This window comes from Lissotriton vulgaris, chromosome 2_1, assembly GCF_964263255.1.
Source record: "Lissotriton vulgaris chromosome 2_1, aLisVul1.2, whole genome shotgun sequence".
Taxonomy (NCBI): Eukaryota; Metazoa; Chordata; class Amphibia; order Caudata; family Salamandridae; genus Lissotriton; species Lissotriton vulgaris.
The window spans coordinates 1,856,666,748-1,856,689,068 of NC_141687.1; the positions used below are offsets into that span (position 1 = coordinate 1,856,666,748).

Sequence of the window (22,321 nt, forward strand, 5' to 3'; positions counted from 1 at the left end):
GGAGTATTTCAAAGGGGATTGGGTCCCTTGTCACACATCCCCAAGCTTCGACATCCCCAGGAGATCCCATTTGCCCCCCATCTCCTTGTAGTGGTGCCAGTGTGTCAGCCTCCCGGAGGGGGATTCCAGCGTGAGTATGCCCTGCTTTCCAATATACTTCATGCCTTTCTCCAAGGTCTGATTACCATGACCGAGGTAGAGGGCAACTGTGTCAAATGCCCTTAGCTGTATAATTGCATAACGTAGCTCCCTGGTGCCATTGGTGTCGGATCCGCTGCCTAGATGGTTTCCTCTGCTCTGCAAATGATCAGTCGTTGACAACCACTAACTGTGCTGCCCAGTAATATAGACGGAGATCCAGGAGGGCAATACCCTCATAAAAAACCTGTCTAGTCAAAACCGACATCGCTATCCTAGGGATCCCGCCATCCTACAATAGCTGTCTCATTGTGGCCGTTTCTTGTTTAAAGAAACTGTCCGGGACTTCCAACTGGCCGTTTTGAAGGGCGTACAAAATGTTAGTAGATCATTTTGTAGAGGGATGCACATTCTAGCAATAACAGCAGTTTACGCCAGTGACCCACGTCCCTCCCCTAGTCCCCTAGTAACCTGCCTAGGTAATTCCTGTAGAGCAGCAGGCAATCTCAATTAATATAGATTTTCAGACAGCCGTAGTCCCTGTTCCTCAGCTGGAACTGGACAGCTCCAGTTGTCCCTGGGTCGCCATCCTGCAAGCGAGTACAGACAAGATTTTTCTCTGTTAATACGCAACTCCGAATAGAAGCCAAAAAAGTCAAAGATCTCCAGTATCCTCACTAAGGAAAACTCCGGCTCAGACATAGAAGGATATCATGTGCATACAGCGAGACAGTGTCCTCCCACTCGTGTTCTGAGAGGAGACTGCACACCAGGGCAAATCCCGCTCACCTCCGGCTCCATGGCTGTGGACCTTCGTAGTGTCAATGAGGCGATTTGGGTTGATTCTCATCCGCTACCCAACCTTCATGAGATGGTTTCCACTTTAGCGGGGGCACAAGTCTTTTCATGTATTGTTATTCTCAAAACTGCTCATGAAGAGCATTTGGGGATATCCTTTACCAGAAGACGAGTGAAAGAGACATTTTGGTGGGCAGGTATTGATGCTTGTGTAGACCATTTTGTACGTTCTTGTGTTTATTGTTCAAACAGTGACAAAACTGCTGTGGCTTTACGTCCTGAACCACAACCTGTTGATTTTCCTAGTTGCCCTTGGCGTAAACTGGGCTTAGACATCATTGGTCCTTTTAGTTGTTTGTCTAAGCAAGAGACTTTTGGAATTGTCCTGATTGATTACTATTCTAAATGGCCGGAGGTTAAAATGGTTAAGGATGCTACTTCTCAGAAAGTGATTGAATTCCTTGATGAGGTTTTTTGCAGAGAAGGGATTCCCCAAGAGGTAGTGACTGACAATGGTCCTCAATTTGTAAGTAAGGAAATGGAAAGCTTCATGGTTAAGTGTGGTATTACTCATAGGAGAATTGCAGTTTTCCACCCTGAAGCCAATGGCCAGGTTGAACGCTTCAACCGTGTGATCAAAGAAGCCATCCAACTCTCCATTAAAGGTGGGTTGAATTGGAAAAATGCATTACAATCCATGCTTTTGGCGTATAGGACGTCTCCTAACTCTGTAACCTTAGTTAGCCCTTTTGAGCTTTTAAGAGGACGTAAGCCTAGTACCAGGTTAGCGCCTTGGTGGTTGAAGAAGAATATGAGTGGATCCGATGAGTTTTTGAAGGTTGATCTTGAGGCTGTTCACCGCAGAGTTGAGTTATATAAAAAAAAAATGAAACTTTCCATGGAAAGGAAGATTGGCTCTGCATCCAGTTGTTTGATAAAGGTGGGTGACTACGTCCGGATAAAAAAAAAAAGGTGTTAGTAAAGGTTTTCCTGTGTGGTCAAACCCTAAAAAAGTGATTGAAGTTTTCAAGAATGCCGTTAGGGTTGATGGTTGTTCAGTTTGGAATTTCAATAGGGTTTCGGTTTTTTCTGGGCCTACCTCGGTTCAAAATGATTGTGACAGTAATGTGTTTTTGGATGTTGGTTAACATTCTGAACAAACTAATAATACAAGAGCTGACAGCAATTCTGGTAACTCTAGATGTGTTCGTTCACATCGTCTGCCTTCTAGGTTTAGAGATTTTGTTATGAATTGATTCTACGGTGATAGTCTTGTTTTTTATGGGTTTTTTTTGTTTTTTTTGTTTTAAGGGGGGAAGGTGAGTTGGGTACTGTTCTGTTAAACGAGCTGTCACGAGTGTGGTGATTGTCTGGTCACAGCTCGTGACGGTCTCGTGTTGTGGGTTTGCTGAAAGAATGTTGTCTTTCAAAATGGGGGAGGTTTGCCGTTTGTAATGCAGTTATGTTCTTGGGGCATTCCCTGACTGGATCTTGACATGTGCAGATGTGACTAATAAACCTCGTCACTTATCAACTTGTTTCCAGCTGCAGATTTGTTCTTCCTACAATGGCTATTGAGTAGCTGGGACAGCGCGCAGCCCTGCCTCAACCCCCTTGTCAAAGCATACCTTCCCGGTAGCGTACAGTTGACCCTAACAAGGGCTGTAGGGCAGGTGTATAATAATTGATCTGAGGCTCAGCAGGATGGGCCAAAGCCAATTATTTCCAGAAGAGCCATGAGGCATGGCCATTCTAATGAGTCAAACACCTTGGCAGCGTCTAGTGTAAGCAGTGTCACAAGTTCCCACAGGCGGCTCGCATGAGCTAAGCATCCCAAGAAGCTTCTAAGGTTGTGTCTTGTACACCTGTAGGGCATGAAGCCAAATTGATACGGGGTCACAATGATGTGGATTATCGGCAGCAGTCGATTTTCCACGACCTTTCCTGGAACCTTAGTCTCTATTAAGGAGAGAGATCAGCTGATAAGAGGAGCATAATTCTGGGGTTTTACCCTGCTTATAAATCAAAACTGTGTCTGCTTGTGGAAGATTAAAAGGCAGTACTAAACATTGTGCAGAGCGGTTTCACCACTTGTCATTTTACAAAGCAAAAGAATTCCACAGGTAATACATTGGGGCCTGGTGAGTCTCTCCACCTCCTTCAACTGTGCCAGTACTTCAGCTATTTCCCCCTCATGCAAGTCCCCTTTCAGGGATTTTGCGGCCCCCTTTTGAAACATCCAAGAGGAGCTCACTCAACTCATCGGAGCGGCCGTTGTCTTTACTTTGGGTATAGAGATTTGTCGGGTGCTCTGCAAAAGCCCGAACTTTCCCAGGGACCCTTTCTACATGTTGCTACCCCCATCAGTATCCTCTGCATCCACCACCAGCCCTCTTTGTTCCGAGCCAACCACGACAGCACCTTCCGATCCTTATTCCCCACTTCATACAATCTGTGCTGTTTAGCACGGAACAGGGGCATGGCTTCCTGGTGAACCATTCCTGATAGTCAGCCCTCACAGCGTCAATGCAGGCAGCTAACGCCCAGTCCAACAATTGTTCTTCTTTATCCTCACTTGCTCGCCCTCTAACCCACCGTAAGGGCTATCAGCTGGCCACGTGCTCCTGTTTTGTGGGCCTCCCACATTGTGGTTCCTGATATTATCAAGCCCTCGTTGTTCTTAAAATAGGCCTTGTAGCGCTTCGAGGACAGTTCCGGAAGGAGCCAGGGGTCCAGCCTCCACCCATGGCCTGCAAGCCTTTAAGGGGCCCGCAAATGCATAGTCAGCGGTGAGTGGTTCGTACCCCGGCCACCCCCTTTGCAGGTATAGCAAATCCTGCAACTGCCTGTTTGCCCTGCTAGAACGAGGAAGTAGTGTATTTAGGACATTGATAGCATTAGCCACTTATGAGAACTGCTTCTCTCCGGGATGTGTAACTCGTCATGGGTACTCTAGCCCCATCTACCCCATAACATTTTTCCATCTAGCATCATCCCTGGGTCTCTTCCCTGCCTTTATCAGTCTGTTTGCCCCGCCCCCCTCCTGAAACGAGGTTCAGGTTTCCACCTACTAACCATAATGCCCCCGGGATCGACACGATCCACCTCTACATCTTATCCAGTCGCTTTGTCTGGAGGTCTGGTGGAAAGTACCAAGCTGCCAGATACAATTTTCCCCCTGCCATCTGCCCACTGTATCCATCCAGCAGCCTTAGGGATCTACCCACGTCTGTGAAACCTGGTGCAGAAGGGATTTACTGGCCAGTGTACAGGTCCCACAAGAGCCTACCATGAATCCAGCGTGGGTAATCAATGTGGATCTGCCTTTACCCAGGAAACCACAATTGTTTCGTAGTAGGTGAGTCTCCTGGAGCAGAACAATGTCTGGTGTATGTCTAGCCAGAAATTTCAGTACCATTCCCTGTTTGAGTTTGTTGCCCATGCCATTCACATTCCAGGATAGGTACATGTGGGAGGCACCTCCTGTGCTATGAAGGTGGTGTGACTCTGCTGTGTGCATTCCCATCATTTCCTCGCCCAGAGTCATGATAGGATTTTGGCCCATGATGTCCATTGTGCGCCTACCTCCCACTCTCCCCCAAACTGTCACCCCCCCATGTATCCCCCAACTCCCTAGCCCTCCCTGTTTCCTCAAGCGGTGCCTGTCTCCCACCCCACAACGTTTTATACTTGATGCTCCTAAGTTTGCAGTTCTGTGATTCAGGGCAGAGTCACCGGGCCCTGCAGCTCGCCTCTCCGTCCACACTCCAGGCCGGTGTACCCCACCGTCTCGGGCCCGGCTGGCAGTATCCCCAGGTCCCATGTCTCCTTATTCATCTCCCGTCATGGGGGTTACCACAGGTGTGGTCGGTTCCCTCAGACCCCCGTCTCCGGAGCCCTCTTCGCTGTCCCCCAAGTCATGGAGGTCACCACCATGGTGGACTATTTATTGTTGGTGGACCATGGTGCCCCTTCTGGATCTCCTGGACCGCCCTCGAGCGCTCCATCTGTGCCTGGTCCTTTGTGGGGATCCCTCTGCCTCACTACCAGGTAGAACACCGGGATCTTTCCCCATTCCGGGTCTCCACCCTGGTCCGCCGATCCAGATCCCCGGTATCCCTTCCGCTCTAGTCAGTCCCAGACCTCCGCAGCAGAAGCAAAAAAGAACGATTCACGTACACTGTGATTCACAGTTTTGTGGGGAAGAGCAGAACATACTTCACATTCAGTCCTCTCAGGGAAAGTATTGACGGGTTACTTTTGACCTGCCAGGCACCCTTTGCACATGCCTCTTCTAGAGTGCAGTCTCCGTCTCTGAAGTTAAGAAGTCTAGCATTTTTCGGTCTGTGATAGGCCGCCCGACGGAGGTGGCCGCCCCGGGGCTAAATGTGCTTGCTCTGCAGTGTACATGTTGGAAGTCTTACCACCAAGCACCTCAATGATGAGTATGTTGTATCACCTGGAGCAGGCCTCTGCATCATCCATGCGGGCCATCAGTCTCTTGATTTCCATCTGCATCTGTGTGATCTGCAACCAAAGATACTGTCTCAGTTAAGGAACTCTCTACCTCACCCACCTACCATGTATGTGATGTAAATATTGTCAACTGTTTTTTTTAGTAACATATGAAAAAATACTGAGGGTATGTTTAAATATAGTTGGTGATAGGAACCTTCAATTTAAATAATACAAAAGAGAAAAAACAATTGAAGCCCAGAGTTAATAAAAAAGGACTTCTGTGGCAGAAGTAAAGTCTCATTTATGGTTTCAGAGATATTTGTTTAAATATCATTATATTGATTCCGGCCTCTGAACTTCTGAAATGACTCACTCTCCCATTTTTGTAGCTCCAATTTCCTACAGAGGCTCTTTTCTGTTTTGAGACTGGAGGAGAACCAGTTTGACTGAGTGTGCTGGCTTGAGCTTGTGCACTGCTTTAGTGGGGCTAAGTGATCAGTGGCCGTTGTTATGATGGACTTATATTGGGCTAGGCCAGTCTCTATGTTCTCCGTGTTGAGATTCCATGAATTCGGAGTTAGATCCTGAAAGTTATCAGGAGTAATTTTTTGCCACAGTCTGTGCCGGCTCCTATAAGTGGAGGACTGTGTGCCAAGTGCCATAGGACCCCTGAGTTTGAACTCGATCAGTTAGTGGTCGGTCCATGTAAGGGGGCTCGTAGCTCCACAACGCACATTTAATGCCTTACTGAAAATAAGATGTAGCGTATGTCCCGCTTGGTGGGGGGGGGGGGGGCCACGTTGATATTTTTTAAATCTAGTGTAATTAGATCTGTTAAAAGTAATGAGGCTTCCTGATTCAGGATGTCTTCACTGGGCACATTAAAATCACACAATAAAATACGTTTTTTTTGTAGAGATACATGCAGAGAAGTTAGTTCCAGTGGTTGGAGACCAAAATTTCGAACGGGCCCGGGAGGGCGGTACACCAGGGCATCTTTCCAACAGTATTGCGGATGTAAGTCAATTCTAAAAACTAGCATTTCCTTGCTGTCACTACTTAGTTGCTCCAATATAGTTATTTTAATGGAGTCCTATATACTATAGCTATACCCCCTCCTACCTTAGTTGGTCTATTAGGATGCAATATCCCTCTGGCAGTTCTATTGCTATGACAGGGGTGGAGCTTGGTTTTAGCCACGTTTCGGTTAGGAAGCTGATGTTGGGAAGTTTGGAGGATAGGAGGTCCCATATTTCTACTGCATATCTAGGCAGTCCTCTTATATTCCCAAGCAAGCAGTTCCAGGCTTGTTTCCCCACAAAATGCTGAGAAATAGAGTCTGTCAATGCTTAAGAACAGGCTGTTTTTTTGTTAATATCAGATGTTGTATTATCGGGGGGTCTGTGTCAAATGCATGCTCTGGAGCTGCATGCAAAGGGCCCTTCCAATATAATTGGGGTGCATGAGGCAACCTGAGACTGGAGAATAAGATGTTAAAAAAATATCTAGAACAACATCCCTATATCTATAAGTATCATTCCAATGCTGCTCCAATTTAGGAAAGAGTTGAACATAAACACATTGATACTTGTATAGCGCACTACTCACCCGCAAGGGTCTCAAGGCGCTTGTACGAATACCGCTATGGAACCCATCCTGGCTTTCCCTGTGAGGCGTCCACTCCTGGGCAACCCCAAGGTGGAGGCCAGGCATCCTTAGCGTTGTGGGGGCCGTTGTGGAGATTAAGCAAGCTATTGCCCAGAGTTGCAGAGTGGGACTCCATGATTGGAATAGGCACCGAGGCGAGAATTATCAGGTCCGTGGAATTTTGAGCCCAAGACCCGCTGAGGCAGGGAAATGAACCCTGGTCCCGGGCTAGACCTCTGCATCAGGGTCTGCCGCTCTAATCATTGAGCTACACTTCTCCTAGTTAAAGAGCCATCTCTTAAAAGAACACATCACAGTTCAATAGAAATCCAATAACATGCTACCTCTCATCACTGGTTGACTGCTTACCTTTGACCCTGTACAACGCCCTTTTTACTAGGTTCAGACTGGATAAACACCATATACATCCATCCATACACTACAGCTCCGATGAAATGGATGCTGATTCATGAAGGATTTTATCTTGAAGCACATTTCAATTGGGTGTTAATATTCTTATAACTTATACAAAATATGAAGAAGAACCAAAAATCAGGGTTTCACTTTCTAGAAGGTGATCTGGTTGTATGTATCAGTTCTCACAGGCAGCTTTCATTTTTGGGCATTAATGGTTTTTCCAATATTTATTTAACTCCATAGTGTGGTCTTTCTGGCAAAGCATTAGGCTCAATACTACTTTTACAGGGATGAATTTCAAATCAAATTATTATAAGGAGAATGTAGTCCATCATCGGTGTCCAGTGGTATCTAGCGTTGTTGCTTTGACGGTTGCTGCTTTTCACTGTGGCTCCCACTCCATTGAGTTAGTTATGGAATGTTTCCATTATTGCCACTTTTAATACATGGATTCCTTGGTTTGAGGTAGGCATTTCTTCTCCGAAACTGCTTGACACCAGATAGTAACGGGTGAAGACCTTGCTTCATTCCTGATGTAATACAGACCCAACCCACCTTGGTTGGTGTTGGTATCTACCTTGCATGATAGCTGAGGGTCTGCACACTTAGGTACGGACACATTGATTAAGTTCTTGAGTAGCAAATTAAATGTTGGCTGATAGTCCATCTTCAAACAGTTCCATGAACACGTATGAGTATTTGGTCTGTTTTGTCTGCCTTCAGTTACTTTCATATCGAGAGATATGAAATGTGGTGCACACTTTGAGTGTCCTTTAAAGTAAATTTTAAACTGTGTGACTACTTCAGGCTAGCAGGCATTGCTTACTGAGATGTCCTGTTTCGATCAACAGCTATAGTATTGACCAAAACAATGTGTCCTGAGTATATGCCTCTACTTCTGCGGAATTGGTGATTTTCATTGATAGTTTTAATCTGTCCAGGTTTTTTTTTATCAAACAATGATCATGCCATTTTATCTTTCAAACAAACATGATGATCTTAACCAAGAAAGCAAACTCTGCTAAAACGTACTATAGGCAACATTCTTTTCCACCATGCATCCCTCTAGAATGTTTCCAACCTAGAGATGGAATCTGTCTGTGGTATTTCATCCACAATAGATGGCCTGCATGCTACATGTTTGTACGACAAGATAGTACTTGTATATCACAACCCTAGCCGAAAGGCAGCACAGCACTGTACAGTGTCAAAGAAGGACAGGTGGATGGTTTGTGGACTTTCTATGTATCCTGATGTGGTGTGTTGTCGGCGCTTTCATAATTTGCAGCAGGGTTATGGCGTTCCTGATAGAAATGGGATATTGTTACAGATAAGCATGGCTCCCAATTACTGAACAATGCTATCCTGTGTATGTAAACAATATGGACATCTAGTGTGATATTATGTAGTACAGAAAATGCCATTTGACACAATTTGACTGATGTAATATGCATTGTACTGCACTGGAGGAAAAGTTATGGTTAGTTTACCTAACCATAATTGGAGAAATTCAGTGTTTTTATAGGTTTGTTTTATAATTGTAACTGCATTTTAGCTGTTATTTTCCTGTGAAACTTTTTTTTTTTTAAACTCGCATTAGGGTCTTGTAACCAAACTTAACCGCAACTTCATGTTAACATTTGTTTTTTATTGAATTTCTGGGTTTTTCTACCAAAGACCACATGCAGCTGTTCCTTGTGTCTAACCTCCTAATTATGCCCAACACGGTGGGTGTTGACCTCTAACCAGGCCCTGCACGCAACACTCTGCTGCTGATCTACCCCTGCTGTGCATAACCACACAAAGCTGAGGTTGGGTGCAGGACCTGGCCTCCTACATGGTCCTGCACCTTGGGCCGTACAGAAGGAGGGTTGGCCTCTGGGACCAACCGTCTGGGGCAGCTAACCTCTGCGTACTGCCTTCAGGAATGTACAGCAGCCTTTGTCTACAGGGCTTTGCGTCCAGCCAAGCTCTGCTGAGGATGGCCAACCCCCACACCACCTAACCCCCCCCCCCCCCCCCCCCCCCCCCCTCACCACCGCCCCCGACAAACACTTACACACAGTGGTGGCCTGTAGAGTTGAGTTTTTTGCAATATATTTTTCAGGATTTGCCGTTGCTATTACAGGATTCCTGGGCACATGACTCCTAAATAAAAGGGTTAGTCCTAAACAATATAGTAGGTATCTAGGCTTAATAATTAAAATAACTTTAATAATGAATATATATCTATTGCATTTCATTAAATACCGCAAAAAAAGTATCAGTTTTTCTCAATCTTTATTTAATTTTTCACAGTCTATAATTTCATGTTTTTTCAGATACATCGCACTTTCTAAAAATCTAACACAGCCGACGCCTCATTCACACTCTAAACTGTAAATTCATGGGTGAGAGAATGATGGTTGATGAGCCACACTTATTCGTTTAAATGTCAAAACTACATCAACATTATTTAAACATTCTTCTAATGTAGCTGTTTCTAATTTTCTCTTCGACTATGAATCCATAGTTTTGGGCCGCTAATTCTTAACCTTCATCAGGGTAAAACTTTCTCTTCGGGGAAAACGTCACCTCAAATGACCAGTCCGGCTGTATCTTCCAATTTTTCACTTTCGTTACCAAAATCTAATCAAAACGAACAAACACCTTGCTATAAGCGACTTTCATTAAAGACTGACAAATAGCTAAAGTATAATAACTGGGAGGAAACTATGACATTTGGTAACAAAAGGGAACAATTGGAAGATCTGAACTTATTGAGTTAAGGAATTAAAACATTCTGACTTACTAATAACTTTGCCACCGTTTGATGGATCTGCGCGAGACTTAGGATGTTTAGTCTAGATTTGGTTTTCTTAATTTTACGGAGGTCCATCAAAAGGAATTGGAGCTACACATTTTTCTCAAAAGGGTCAGATAAGTACTTATCTGCTGAAACAAAAATGCCACCATTCTATGAATTATCACACAATTTGGCGGACATTGTAGCAAGTTTACCTTTCTGTTGTTTATGCCAGGTTTTAAGCAGATTAGGTTTGGGTGTAGGGCCAATAAAAGATAAATTCACTGATCCCTTTGGTGCTGTTCGATGAATCTGCATGAACATTTTTAGCTAGTAAATTGAGTTCCTTTTGAGCTGAAAAACGGGCTGAAGCCTATTCTCAGTGTACACTAGGCATATAGCAGGTGAATGCTGTTCATAAAAAAAACATAAAATTGACTGAAAAAACATAGTTAAAAGGCAGTTATGGTTCAGCAAACACAAAAAAACCACAAAGCCCTGTAATTTAACGTTATGGTTACAATGCACACTATGGCTCACACCCCTGCCATCCCTTGGTCCTCAAAGAGCAAAACATGACTGGTCATGATTTAACCACATGCGCGCTGCTCTGATTCTACTGGAATGCTGACTTTTTAAAAAACCCATTGTTCATGACGAGCTGGGCTCGTCATCAGTGTTTGAGGAGGCTACACCATGACGAGCCCAGCTCGTCATCAGCCTCGAAGGGGCTAAGGTGTGTGTTGCACTCCATAACTGGGGCATTTCAGGAATTTTTCAGTTTTGTGTTCGCTGAACCATAGCTTACCTTTCACCACAGCTCACGTTTTAACTGTTTTTTCAGTGAATCTTATTGTGTTTTCCTGTATGATTTACTTAATTTGTAACCTCGCCTGCAGAGGTGTGGGTCGCAGTGACGAGGCCCATGCGCAACCCATCATGGCTACCCATTTTCGGCTGTGCATGGCCTTCAGCAGTGAGCAGTGGAGGTGGGCGACAGTGTGGCCTGCACCCAGAACTTGTGCTGCAACCTTCTTAGGTGCCCAGCCCCCACGTTGCACTCCCTTTGGGCCTGCTCGGACTTTTTGCTTTGTGTGCCTTTTTTTTTTTTACAGTGTATGAAGCTCTCGAGATGGCTCCAACTAAAGAGTCAGAGATAAAATGGTGGTTAAATACAGCACTTAAAACGGCTGCTGGCAAGCTCACGAGATGGCTCTGACACATGAGTCTTGTGCTAAAAAAAGACCTTTTTTTCCTTAAGAGCCCCTTCTATTTTACACGAGTATAGATACCCCTCACCACTGTTCTACATCTTTGGATTTGACCTTCCATTGCTGTAGAAAATTATTTTCCACAGTGCCAAACCCTCGACTCAGCGCCTAGTCAGGAGTTGGAAGACGCCGCCCAAAAAATAATTTCAGCAAAATACAGCCAATTACATTGTGTAAACAAATTTTAAAATGTGATTGACTTGTGACTGTAAACTGCAGAGATATAAAAACGTGTTAACTCTTTAAACCACCCCCACCCATCCCCAGGCACCTTTTTGTAAACACAAATATCTGAACAAATAATTATTTACACCAAATGAAAAAACATTTGCCACTTTTAGTGTAAATCTTTTCAACGGTTTTTGCTTAACTCTTTTGGCAAAATGTCCTAAGGGAGCTAAACATATAATTTTTAATCCTCCAACCACCCTTAACTTTTTTCCTGTGGATAGATCTTTATCTAATTTGGCACACCTAAACGTATCTGAGTGAGTTGGTAAAGTGCCACATTTTGTGCAAATTCGTCTAATGGGTCAAAATCTATAGGCAAATCAAAAAATGCCTTTTCAGTGGAATGTGCTGCTGAACTGTAGCTACACAGTGCAACTTCCACTGTGCAATGTATAGTTATATATATCTATGTATAGCTACATACATATATGTACGCACACACACAACGCAGACATACCAAGTGAGTTTACTCAAAATATTGGGGTTTATTCTCTCCCTCAAATGAAGTGGTAACCACCTACTGAGGGGATGCTAGCAGTTTGATACTGGTGATGGCTCTGGTGTAATTCTACGTGAAAATGAAGTGAATCTGCACAATGACTAAATGAAGAGTTTACTGATGATGGCAACACTTTCAGGTCTACTTGCTGTGTCACCTCTGAAACCACAACCTGGGTAGCCCTATAGCATATCTGTATTGGAAGGCAAAAAAGCCATGCATTGCATCTGCATCGGTCAGACTGTGAATCTAATGCAATTACTTTTCCCATATTTGGAATTGCCATATCATCTATTTATGGACGTTCAGCATACTTTTTCCTCATTCGAACATGTAACCTCCAACTCAATGGAATAGTTCAAATAACTATAGTTCAAACGTATCCTTCTCTACTTATTGGAAAACAACTTAATAAGAGGAAGGTTGTTTTTTTCTATATGCGGCTAGGCCTGTCTTCCTCAAAGTGCAGAATTTACTGAGAACATTAAAGACTGGCTAGCTCTTAAATGAGGTACAAAATTCTGTAGGAGTATATATGGGGAACAAATTCACCCTCACTCGCCATCTCCAATCTGTCAGACCTACCAGCTGCATCGCTGCGTCCTATGGGTCAAAACGGCCACTGGTGCCACCATAGTAGGATCTTAATGAGTCGCACACAGTCCTGTGATTGGAGAGACCGCCACCAGTCATTCCATCATCACTTCACAGCCACTCTGTTGGAATGGCTGTTTTTAGTCAAACACACAATTATAAACACCAAAACATATTAGGAAGATGCATTTAAAGCATACACAGGCTCAAATAAAACCATGTCACAGGCCACTGTCTCTGATATTCATCTATGCCAGGCAGGTTCTATATCCAGGTTGTTTGCTTTCAGTGTGTTGCATGTGGTCGTGTACTGGCAGTTGAGGGGCCTATATGCAGACATTGATCATCTTGCCTGGTCTCACCAGCCAATAAAAGTTTTTTTGCTTTGCAGATTATATTCACAAGATGGAGAGCACATTGTACTCGTGCGCACAAGAGATGGCAAATTCTACGCAATGGATTCTACTTGTCCTCATGAAGGTTAGTTGCAGCACTTCTCAATGTTTGGTTGATTATGCCTGGTTTATTGTGATTGATGTTAGGTCATGAGCAGACATGCTTTTAAACACAAAGGAACATTTATGAATCCATACATTTTATTAGCTTGTTTTGTATATAAACACATAAACCTACAACTACAAGCAGGTGGGGAAACCTTCAAATGCAATTTTAGAGAAATTATAACCCTTTTTAGTTTTATTTAATCAGTACTTCTCTCACTCTTAAAGAGGCCCACGCCGTTGATTTGGCGTAATAATGTACTGTATACTATCAACTCAATTAACCACACAGCGCAAACTGATCATTTTGTTGTTTTTTTAAAGTTGGAAAATGGCTTTTTCCGCTTCAAAAACAGATACAAAAATAGACCCACGGAGAATAATAAGAAATTGATGCAAGTTATAGTTATCCTTAACATTAGGCATGCGAGTAAGTCGGGCCTAATCGAGAGAATCCTGAAAACTTCGCAGTTTATCATGACAAACTGAATAAAATCGGGGAACTCATCACCCATGGGGGGAACATCCTTTTCAACGCAACTTTTACAAAGCATGCTGTTACAACGCATTGCGCTGGGGGCGCTCTAGGATGGGGAATAGATTTAATTTACTATCCAACACCTTCCCTACTATCCACGGGGACTGGAGTTGGAATAGTAAATTAAACTATTCACTATCCAGCACCCCTCAAGACTATGCGTTGTAGCAGCATGCGTTGTAAAACTTGCGATGTAAAGGCATGCGTAGTAAAAGCATGTGTTGTAATGTCATACAACCCCCATGGTAGATCTGTCGGGAGTAAATTACGAATTGGTGCATCTAAAAAGTTAACTCTGCATGCTGCAACACCCCTGGTATCAGGAATACTCGCCAGAAGTACAAAATGAATGCCACATTCTCAATAATTCGTACTAAAGTGCTTTAAAGATACCCTAAGCCAATCATTATTCTGACCATATTTTAAATGCTCCCAACATTTATTTGGTAACATCTTTGTTTCGGGTCGTTAGAGGGCTCAAAGAGCAACCTAATGGTGACATGAGCAAATAGTTACATATGCAAAGTAATCAATTTTCGATTTTTAAAGAGACATTTTTTAACATTAATGCACACTTCTCCCCTGCTGAGTTTCAAATGGCAGAATTGGCACCTTGGCATCAAACAGTTTAAAACAGTTTATGGAACTAAATGAGGACGACCGGGGCTAATTAAAAAATGTGGCACGCCAAATGTCAGAAAGCTTTAATATTGTAATCAACTGATATGGTTCCTGACAACTATTAATGTCTCCTTAAGGACTAGGTGGTACCTTCAAGGTAAAAGTTTGCAACGCATACCATTGCTGAAAAAAGACAACTATAAATCTTTGTCTCAATTGCCTTGTCTCATGAAACATCTCAAACTCGCTGTTTTCAGTCAATTGTCAAGCTACTTAGAATCTTGCATGCTTTTGCATTCATCACAAGCAGGATTTAGAACCGGTGTACTAGGGAATATGAAATTAATGTGGTACTACATGATCTTCACAAAGGTGCTAAACCTCCAGACCATGTTAGAGCTGACGGAGCTCCTCGCTGTAGGAGATATAGTACTTAGCTGGTTCTGCAATTTCCTGCCCAAGCCTTCTGCTTGCATGGGCAACTTTTGGATGAAAAACAACTGACTTGTACAGTTCCACAATAATCTGTCCTTTCTTCCCTTGGTATTTAACTTATACTCTATTCCACTGGCTAAATTGATTCAAACGTTAGGGCTGTTGGCGATTGTAAAACAAATCAGTGTGTCTACTTATATACACAATCTGTGATAATCCAGAATTGAGTGCAGATGCTCTTAGGCTCTTTAACTAATATGCATACTTGAATGGCCTCGAACAGGCTAATGTGAGATCGGGGGAACACTGAGCTTCTCTTACCTTTTAGGCAGACTCAAATTTGGGAGCACAATTTGTGGTCTTTCATCAGTGGTGAGAAAGCCTCTAACCTTCCAAAAAGTTCAAAGTCTAATCTAAATGATTCCCAGTTGTTGTTAGAAGATCAAATAATGTCCATGGGAAGGAACTGTTTTTCCATTTGCAAGTTTTGAAGAGCTTTTGTTTTATTAATTCAATCACTCAAGAAGAGAGTGGATTCTTAATGTCTGTCTTAGGTAGGCTCGACTAATGCAATGCCGTTTATCTCGGGCTACCTGTTAAATCTTTAAAGAAATTGCAACAGGTTCAGAATGGAGAAGATGGGTTATTTTTTAACACGAAAAAGTAGAATCTCTTGCTTCTAGCTTGGTAAAACTACATTCACTTGAAGTTGCGTGACGGACAAAATGTAAAGCTTCAGTCCATAAATCTGTGTTTGGAGAGAAGCTGAGCCCTCTTTATGGAATAGCCTGTCTTTATGAGCCGGGGTGCGACTCCAGATTCAAAACAGCCTGTTGGCTCTGTGTTTCCAAGTTTAAAGTGCAGATCCTTCTCTGTTGTAGTAACCAAGTTGTGGAATTCTCCTCATCTTTCTCGTAGGGAGAGAATCAAAATTGCTGGAATTAAAGATATGTTAAAACGTGGTTCTTTTCCCATTATAACTGATTCAAAAGGATGGATTTTTAGTGGCAATTTGATTAGATCAGTTCTGAACGTTTTAGCGCCAAGGTACTTACAGATGTATGTATGTGTGCTTTAAAAATATCATAAAGTGAAGAATAAGTAAACACATAAACAAAGAAATTTAATTTAGCTCCTCCTTCTCACCTTCCTCCATGGATCTATGTAAGAACGATCAAATGATGTATATATTCAACATCAAGAGTAGTGTTGAAGGGGCTTTCTATTCTTGACTGCACCTACTTGTTGTATGGCACTAACTCTTTCTAGCTGGGTTTCACGCCTTTGTTCCTCTTAGATGTGTTCAGCTTGCTGGAGTAAGGTGTAAGGTTCTTAAATGTTTGTGACATGAGAACTCCTGAAACTCCATATGAGTACTAATCTTATTTTCTTGGTTGGTACTTTGTCTGGACCCCAAAAAGGAGTGATGACCTGGCCACACATAATGCCTGCAACATTTTTGTGCCTCTCCGTGAGTGTAATGAAAATGTATGTTTGTTGGGTGAGGCTGTGGACCAACCATACTCTATGCTTTTGAAGATTTCTGCAGTCTCTCTTATCTGTTCGGGACAATCCTAGAGCAGGTTAAGCAAGGTGCCGGCGTCCCACTGCAGCCTCTCTATCTCTCCTCTGACTTCCCTTGATTCTGTTTATATATTCTTTCTGAAGACATGTACCAATAGTCAACTATTTTAGTTGCTTGTTCTCTACATGTCTTGCTTCTGGATGTTATGCAGGCTCTATGAAAAATCTCTATCCATTCTTTGTTATAATGTTCTGCCTGGTTCTTCCTATATCCTTGGGCTAAGGGTTTTTATCAAGGTGTGTGGGTCTTATGAGCAATTTGTGCACCCAAGGTCCCTTCTCCTGCCAGAACTGCAGCTTCACCAGCACCCGACCCGCCAACCCGCCAGCCCGCCAACCGGGAAAGAACCCAACTACCTCAGATGCATTCTTCGCAACACCTGCTCCGTACGCAAACACGGCGTAGAACTCTGGGACCTACTTGACTTAACCTCGCCAGACGTCGCCTTCCTGACGGAGACCTGGTTGAACCCCTCCTCTGCACCCGACATCGCCGTAGCCATCCCGGAAGGCTACAAGATCACCCACAGAGACCGCACCAACGGAATAGGAGGAGGAATCTCCATTGTCCACAGGAACACTCTCAGAGTCTCAACCAAAACCGACGACACCCTCAGCACAGCTGAACACCTGCACTTCCAGATCCACACCGACCCCAACCCCATCCTCAGAGGAACCCTTGTCTACAGACCCCCCCCCAAACCCCCCCCCCTCCAGACTCTTACCACAGTTCAGCGACTCCATAGCCGACTTCGTCAGCACACACGCCCTCGCTACCACGGACTACATCCTCCTCGGGGACCTGAACTTCCACCTCGAGAACAACAACACCAACTCCACCACCCTGATCGACAACCTCGCTAACCTCGGACTCAGAAAACTCATCTCAACACCCACCCACTCCGCCGGACACACGCTTGACCCCTTCTTCTCTCCAAGCCCCCATGTCTCCTTCAACCACACCACTGAACTTCACTGGACCGACCATCGCTTCCGGAACCCACCACGCACCACTGCACCCCCGCACCCAACAGATCCCTCGCCGCTGCTGGAGCAAAGTCACAGAAGAACAGTTAACCACCACCCTCGCCCGGAGCTCACCTGCCGACCCCACCGACCCCCAATACCACTGCCCGCAACCTCAGACAGTGGATCGAGGACTGCACCAACACCCTCGCCCCGTTCAAGAAACCCTCCAACAGCCACACCAGCCAGAAAGCCAGCTAGTTCACTGAAAAGCTCCAGGCCTCCAAGCAAACCAGCCGAAAGCTAGAGAAGAACTGGCACCGTGAACGGACACCGCACAGCTACGCAGCCCACAAGAATGCCACCCGCAGACACCATCGCCTCATCAGATCCACCAAAAGGGCCTCCTTCAAAGACCACCTAGACAACAATGCACACAACAACAAAGAGCTCTTTAACGTCGTGAAGGAACTCTCCAACCCCGACGACATTCCGCCTTCGCAAGACCTGTGCGAGTTACTTGCTACCTACTTCCATCGCAAGATCGCAGACATCCACAACAGCTTCAACACCACAACCGCCCCAACAACCACTAAAACCTCCACCCCCACGACCACCATCTGCACCGACCGCCTGCTCTCCTGGACCGACATAAACCACAACGACACAATCAAAATCATGAACACCATCCACTCCGGATCCCCGTCAGACCATGCCCACACCACATCTTAAACAAAGCCAGCTCCACCATCGCACCCCATCTCTGGAAAGCCATCAACATCTCCTTCGAGACAGCAACCTTCCCGGGGAGCTGGAATCACGCCGAGATCAACGCCTTACTCAAGGACCCCAAGGACCTCAAGAACTTCAGGTCCATCTCCCTGCTCCCGTTCCCAGCGAAAGTCATCAAGAAGACTGTCAACAAACAACTGACCCGCTACCTCGAGGAGAACAGAATTCTGGACCTGTCCCAGTTCGGGTTCCGCAGCAACCACAGCACCAAAACTGCCTTCATCATCACCACTGACATCAGTGCCCTGCTAGACAACGGAGAAACCACGGCCCTCATCCTCCGGGACCTGTCAGCTGCCTTCGACGCGGTCTGCCACCGCACACTACGCACGTGCCTCCACGACGCCAGGATCCAAGAGAAGGCCCTGGACTGGACCACCTCCTTCCTCTCTGGCAGAACACAGAGTGTCCGCCTCCCACCCCCCCTCCCGCTCCGAAGCCACTGAGATCGTCTGCGGCGTACTCCAGGGCTCATCCCTCAGCCCAACGCTGTTTAACATCTACATGGCACCGCTCGCCCACGTCGCCCGACTGCACGACCTCAACATCATCTCTTACGCCGATGACACCCAGATGATCCTCTCCCTCACCAAGGACCCCCACACCGCTAAAACCGACCTCCACGGAGGAATGAAAGCCATCGCAGAGTGGATGAAGAACAGCCGACTGAAGCTGAACTCGGACAAGACGGAAGTCCTCATCCTCGGATCCACCCCCTCTGCCTGGGATGACTCCTGGTGGCCGACCGAACTGGGAACAGCTCCAACACCCACCGACCACGCACGCAACATAGGGGTCATCCTCGACTCCACCCTCTCCATGACAAAGCAGGTCAACACCGTCTCTTCCTCCTGCTTCAACACCCTCTGCGTGCTCCGCAAGATCTACAAGTGGATCCCCACCGAAACGAGAAGAACGGTCACCCAGGCACTCGTCACCAGAAGGTTGGACTACGGAAACGCCCTCTACGCAAGAGCCTCGAACAAACTCCTGAAACGACTTCAACGCATTCAGAATGCCTCTGCACGCCTGATCCTCGACATCCCTCGCCGCAGCCACATCACACCCCACCTGAAAGACCTGCACTGGCTCCCCGTCAACATGAGGATAACCTTCAAGCTCCTCACCCATGCACACAAGGCACTCTACAACACCGGACCAGCGTACCTCAACAGACGACTCCGCTTCTACACCCCACCCGCCAGCTTCGCTCCGCCGACCTCGCCACAGTCCCCCCGCATCTGTAGAGCAACCTCCGGCGGCAGATCATTCTCCCACCTCGCCGCCAAGACCTGGAACCCCCTCCCTATCCACCTACGGCAGACCCAAGACCTGCTGACCTTCAGAAGACTCCTCAAGGACTGGCTTTTTGAGCAGTAGCAGCTTTCCCCTCCCACCCAAGCCCTCCGCCACCCCCCAAGCGTCTTGAGACCCTCACGGGTAAGCAGTGCGCTTTGCAGATGCTATGATTGATTGATTGAGGTGCTTGTCATTCTTTTTTGTAATATACAATTTTTCAAAAACTGTTAAGGGCCTACTTCCTAGTATCTTTACTTATTTGTTGGCAACTCGATGTTGAATCTGAAAGTATTTTCGCCTCTCTGTTTTAGGGAAGTCATAGTCTGTTTTGAGCTTCTCAAAGGGAATAATTCTTTCCTAGTTGAACAGGCTTCCTACCCTTCTTATGTGATGATCCTCACAAATGCCAGGGTGAAGTCCTCACAAATGCCAGGGTGAAGTCCGGATTACATTACAGACCTGAGCGGTGAGGCATAGGATGTTAGTGCCTCCCTCAAACCCATACTACAAGACTGACTTGTCACGGAAGAGTAAAGTCTGCATGCTCTAGGTATTGGGTCCAGATTTGTGTGCCAATGAAGGGTTTGGTGATAAAGTACCGACCCATCTATGATTCAACTCTACCCCACTCCTACATGTATCTTTATTGTGCAGCCCAGTTATATGAAATAATGTTTGACATTTTCAGTCATCCTCCTTTTAGGAGTCTTTGTAGTATCTATCATAGTTTGGTTTCATGCAGTTTATTTAGAGTCGTGGTGGATGCTGAATGGAAGAGACAGGAAAACAAGCAGAATATTCCTGAGCCTCGGTAGGCCCTGAAAGTGTCATGTTTGCCTCTCACGGTGGATGGATTGTAGCAGGGTAATTTATGTGGACTAAAATATGGAATTGAATGGGGAGCCCAGATAAAGGGGTGCTGACTTTGTTTCTTGTGGAGAACTTGAAATGTATGTAGATTTAGATAAAACCTAGATACGTCCTCAAATCGTATCATTTTCATTATCCGCTTCAGTGGTGTTACGCTAGGTTCTAGGGTAGTCGTCTGAGTACCTACTCAGTTTATGACTATCGCTCCCTATGTTAACTTGTGTTATGTCTGTATTCTTCCATGCTCTCTCCACTCAGCTCCACATAGAGAGCGAAAAGAAAGGAGAGAATGAGATCATCCTCAGCTGCTGCCCTCTGTATCAAGAACAGGCTAGAGGGCAATTGATTTGCTCTAGCCTTTGCTATTGACTTGTTTTAACCGCATAACACCCATTTGCAAAATTTGGAACCAAATCTGAAACTGCTCCAGGTCCCTTCCAAATCAAGCCAGTGAACTTTGTTTAATGGCCTCTTAGCATCAATTGTTTAGAGCAAGATTTTGCTGCCTGATTTTTTCACATTATTATTAAGGTATGAGTCCTGACTATTCGGGGTCAATTAGGCCTGATATGGAGGCATTAAGTCTTTAGGCTAAGATCCCAGTAAATAATTTAGCATCCACATTTATAAGGGAAACAGGTCTATAAGACAAGCGCAGCGATCTATCTTTCCCTCATAAATGGGACTCCTAAATGTGGCAGAATGTTTTATAAAAGGGGGGGATGAAGCCATTTGAGCCTAGAGGTTTTCTGGTTTGAAGTCTGCTTAATAAGTAAGTCTAGGGTGTCTACTTGTTCTTGCCAGGATGTTGTTATCTGGGCTAATGACGAGCATTCTTGGGCCCAATCTGAAGGCTTATTTTCGGCTGAATACAGGACACTACAGAAGTTTCTAAATTCACGAGTGATTACCTGATAGTCTTTGATCAGGACATCTCCCTGGTCTTTCACCTCACCTAGTCTATTCTTGGCCCTCATAGCTTTAAATTTACAGGCAATCCTACTTCCTGCTTGTTCCCACCCATATAATATGTTTGTTTGGTCAGTAGCAGGAGCAAGACGTACTGCTCAGCTTTATCTAACAGTTTGAGTTGCGCTTTGGCAATGATGAGTTTAAGCCATGTCTTAAGGGTCCTGGTATTGAGCACCTTTGACCTGCATGAGTCCTTTCTCACAGTCCTTTCTCAACTCTGCCTGCAGCTTATCACCAAACATTAATCCTGAAGGGTTCTCCACTCTGCACACTCAAAATCAGATGGGCTGCTTCTTCCGCCCCAGGGTGTTTTTATTTCCCATGCAAAAAGAACAATTGATGGACAGAATGCAGAACAATGTCATACATTCCCCCCATGCAGAGATCTGGACCTAAATCCATGATTTATTTGGTCGCCATGCCATTCCGGTTTGGATCCAGCCATATGCAAATGAGTCTTGACCCTGCTTCCAATTGTAACAGTCTAACCCGAACTACCAGGCCAGGTCCTCCCTAGACTGGAAACAAGCATCCTAGGACCGTTGATACATGTGGGCTCCATTTTGAAGCCTGGAGCATTCAAATATGACTCTTCTGCTTCATCTGGGACCTCTGTCCGTGGTATTCCCTTGCTTCTCGGCCTTCCCTCTCGGATCAATGGGGACAACAGTTTTTTTTAAAACCCCAAGTACAGGAGCAACTAATGCATCTTATGCTTTTACCATCTTGACTCTACCGCAGGACAGTTATGTATATCTGCAAAACCCTCGATGGTAGAGGTCTGTTGAAGAAAGATGCAGCTACAATTACTGTTGTCTGTGAATGCTCAAAGTTTGTTTAATTCGTTTAATGTCTGTAGAAACTTACAAACCTTCTCCATATTTTACCTCTACATTCATGATTATA

At 45.0% G+C, this 22,321-nt stretch overlaps 1 protein-coding gene across 2 annotated transcripts in view; it reads left to right on the top strand.

Moving 5' to 3' along the window:
* The window catches only part of LOC147733417 (uncharacterized), a 164,193-nt gene that overhangs the window by 14,816 nt on the left and 127,056 nt on the right, over positions 1-22,321 (top strand). For both annotated transcript variants that reach the window (XM_086958033.1, XM_086958034.1), the window contains exon 2: positions 13,230-13,318. In XM_086958033.1, coding sequence (XP_086814159.1) covers positions 13,230-13,318 — 89 coding nt within the window. The remainder of the gene's footprint in view (positions 1-13,229; positions 13,319-22,321) is intronic.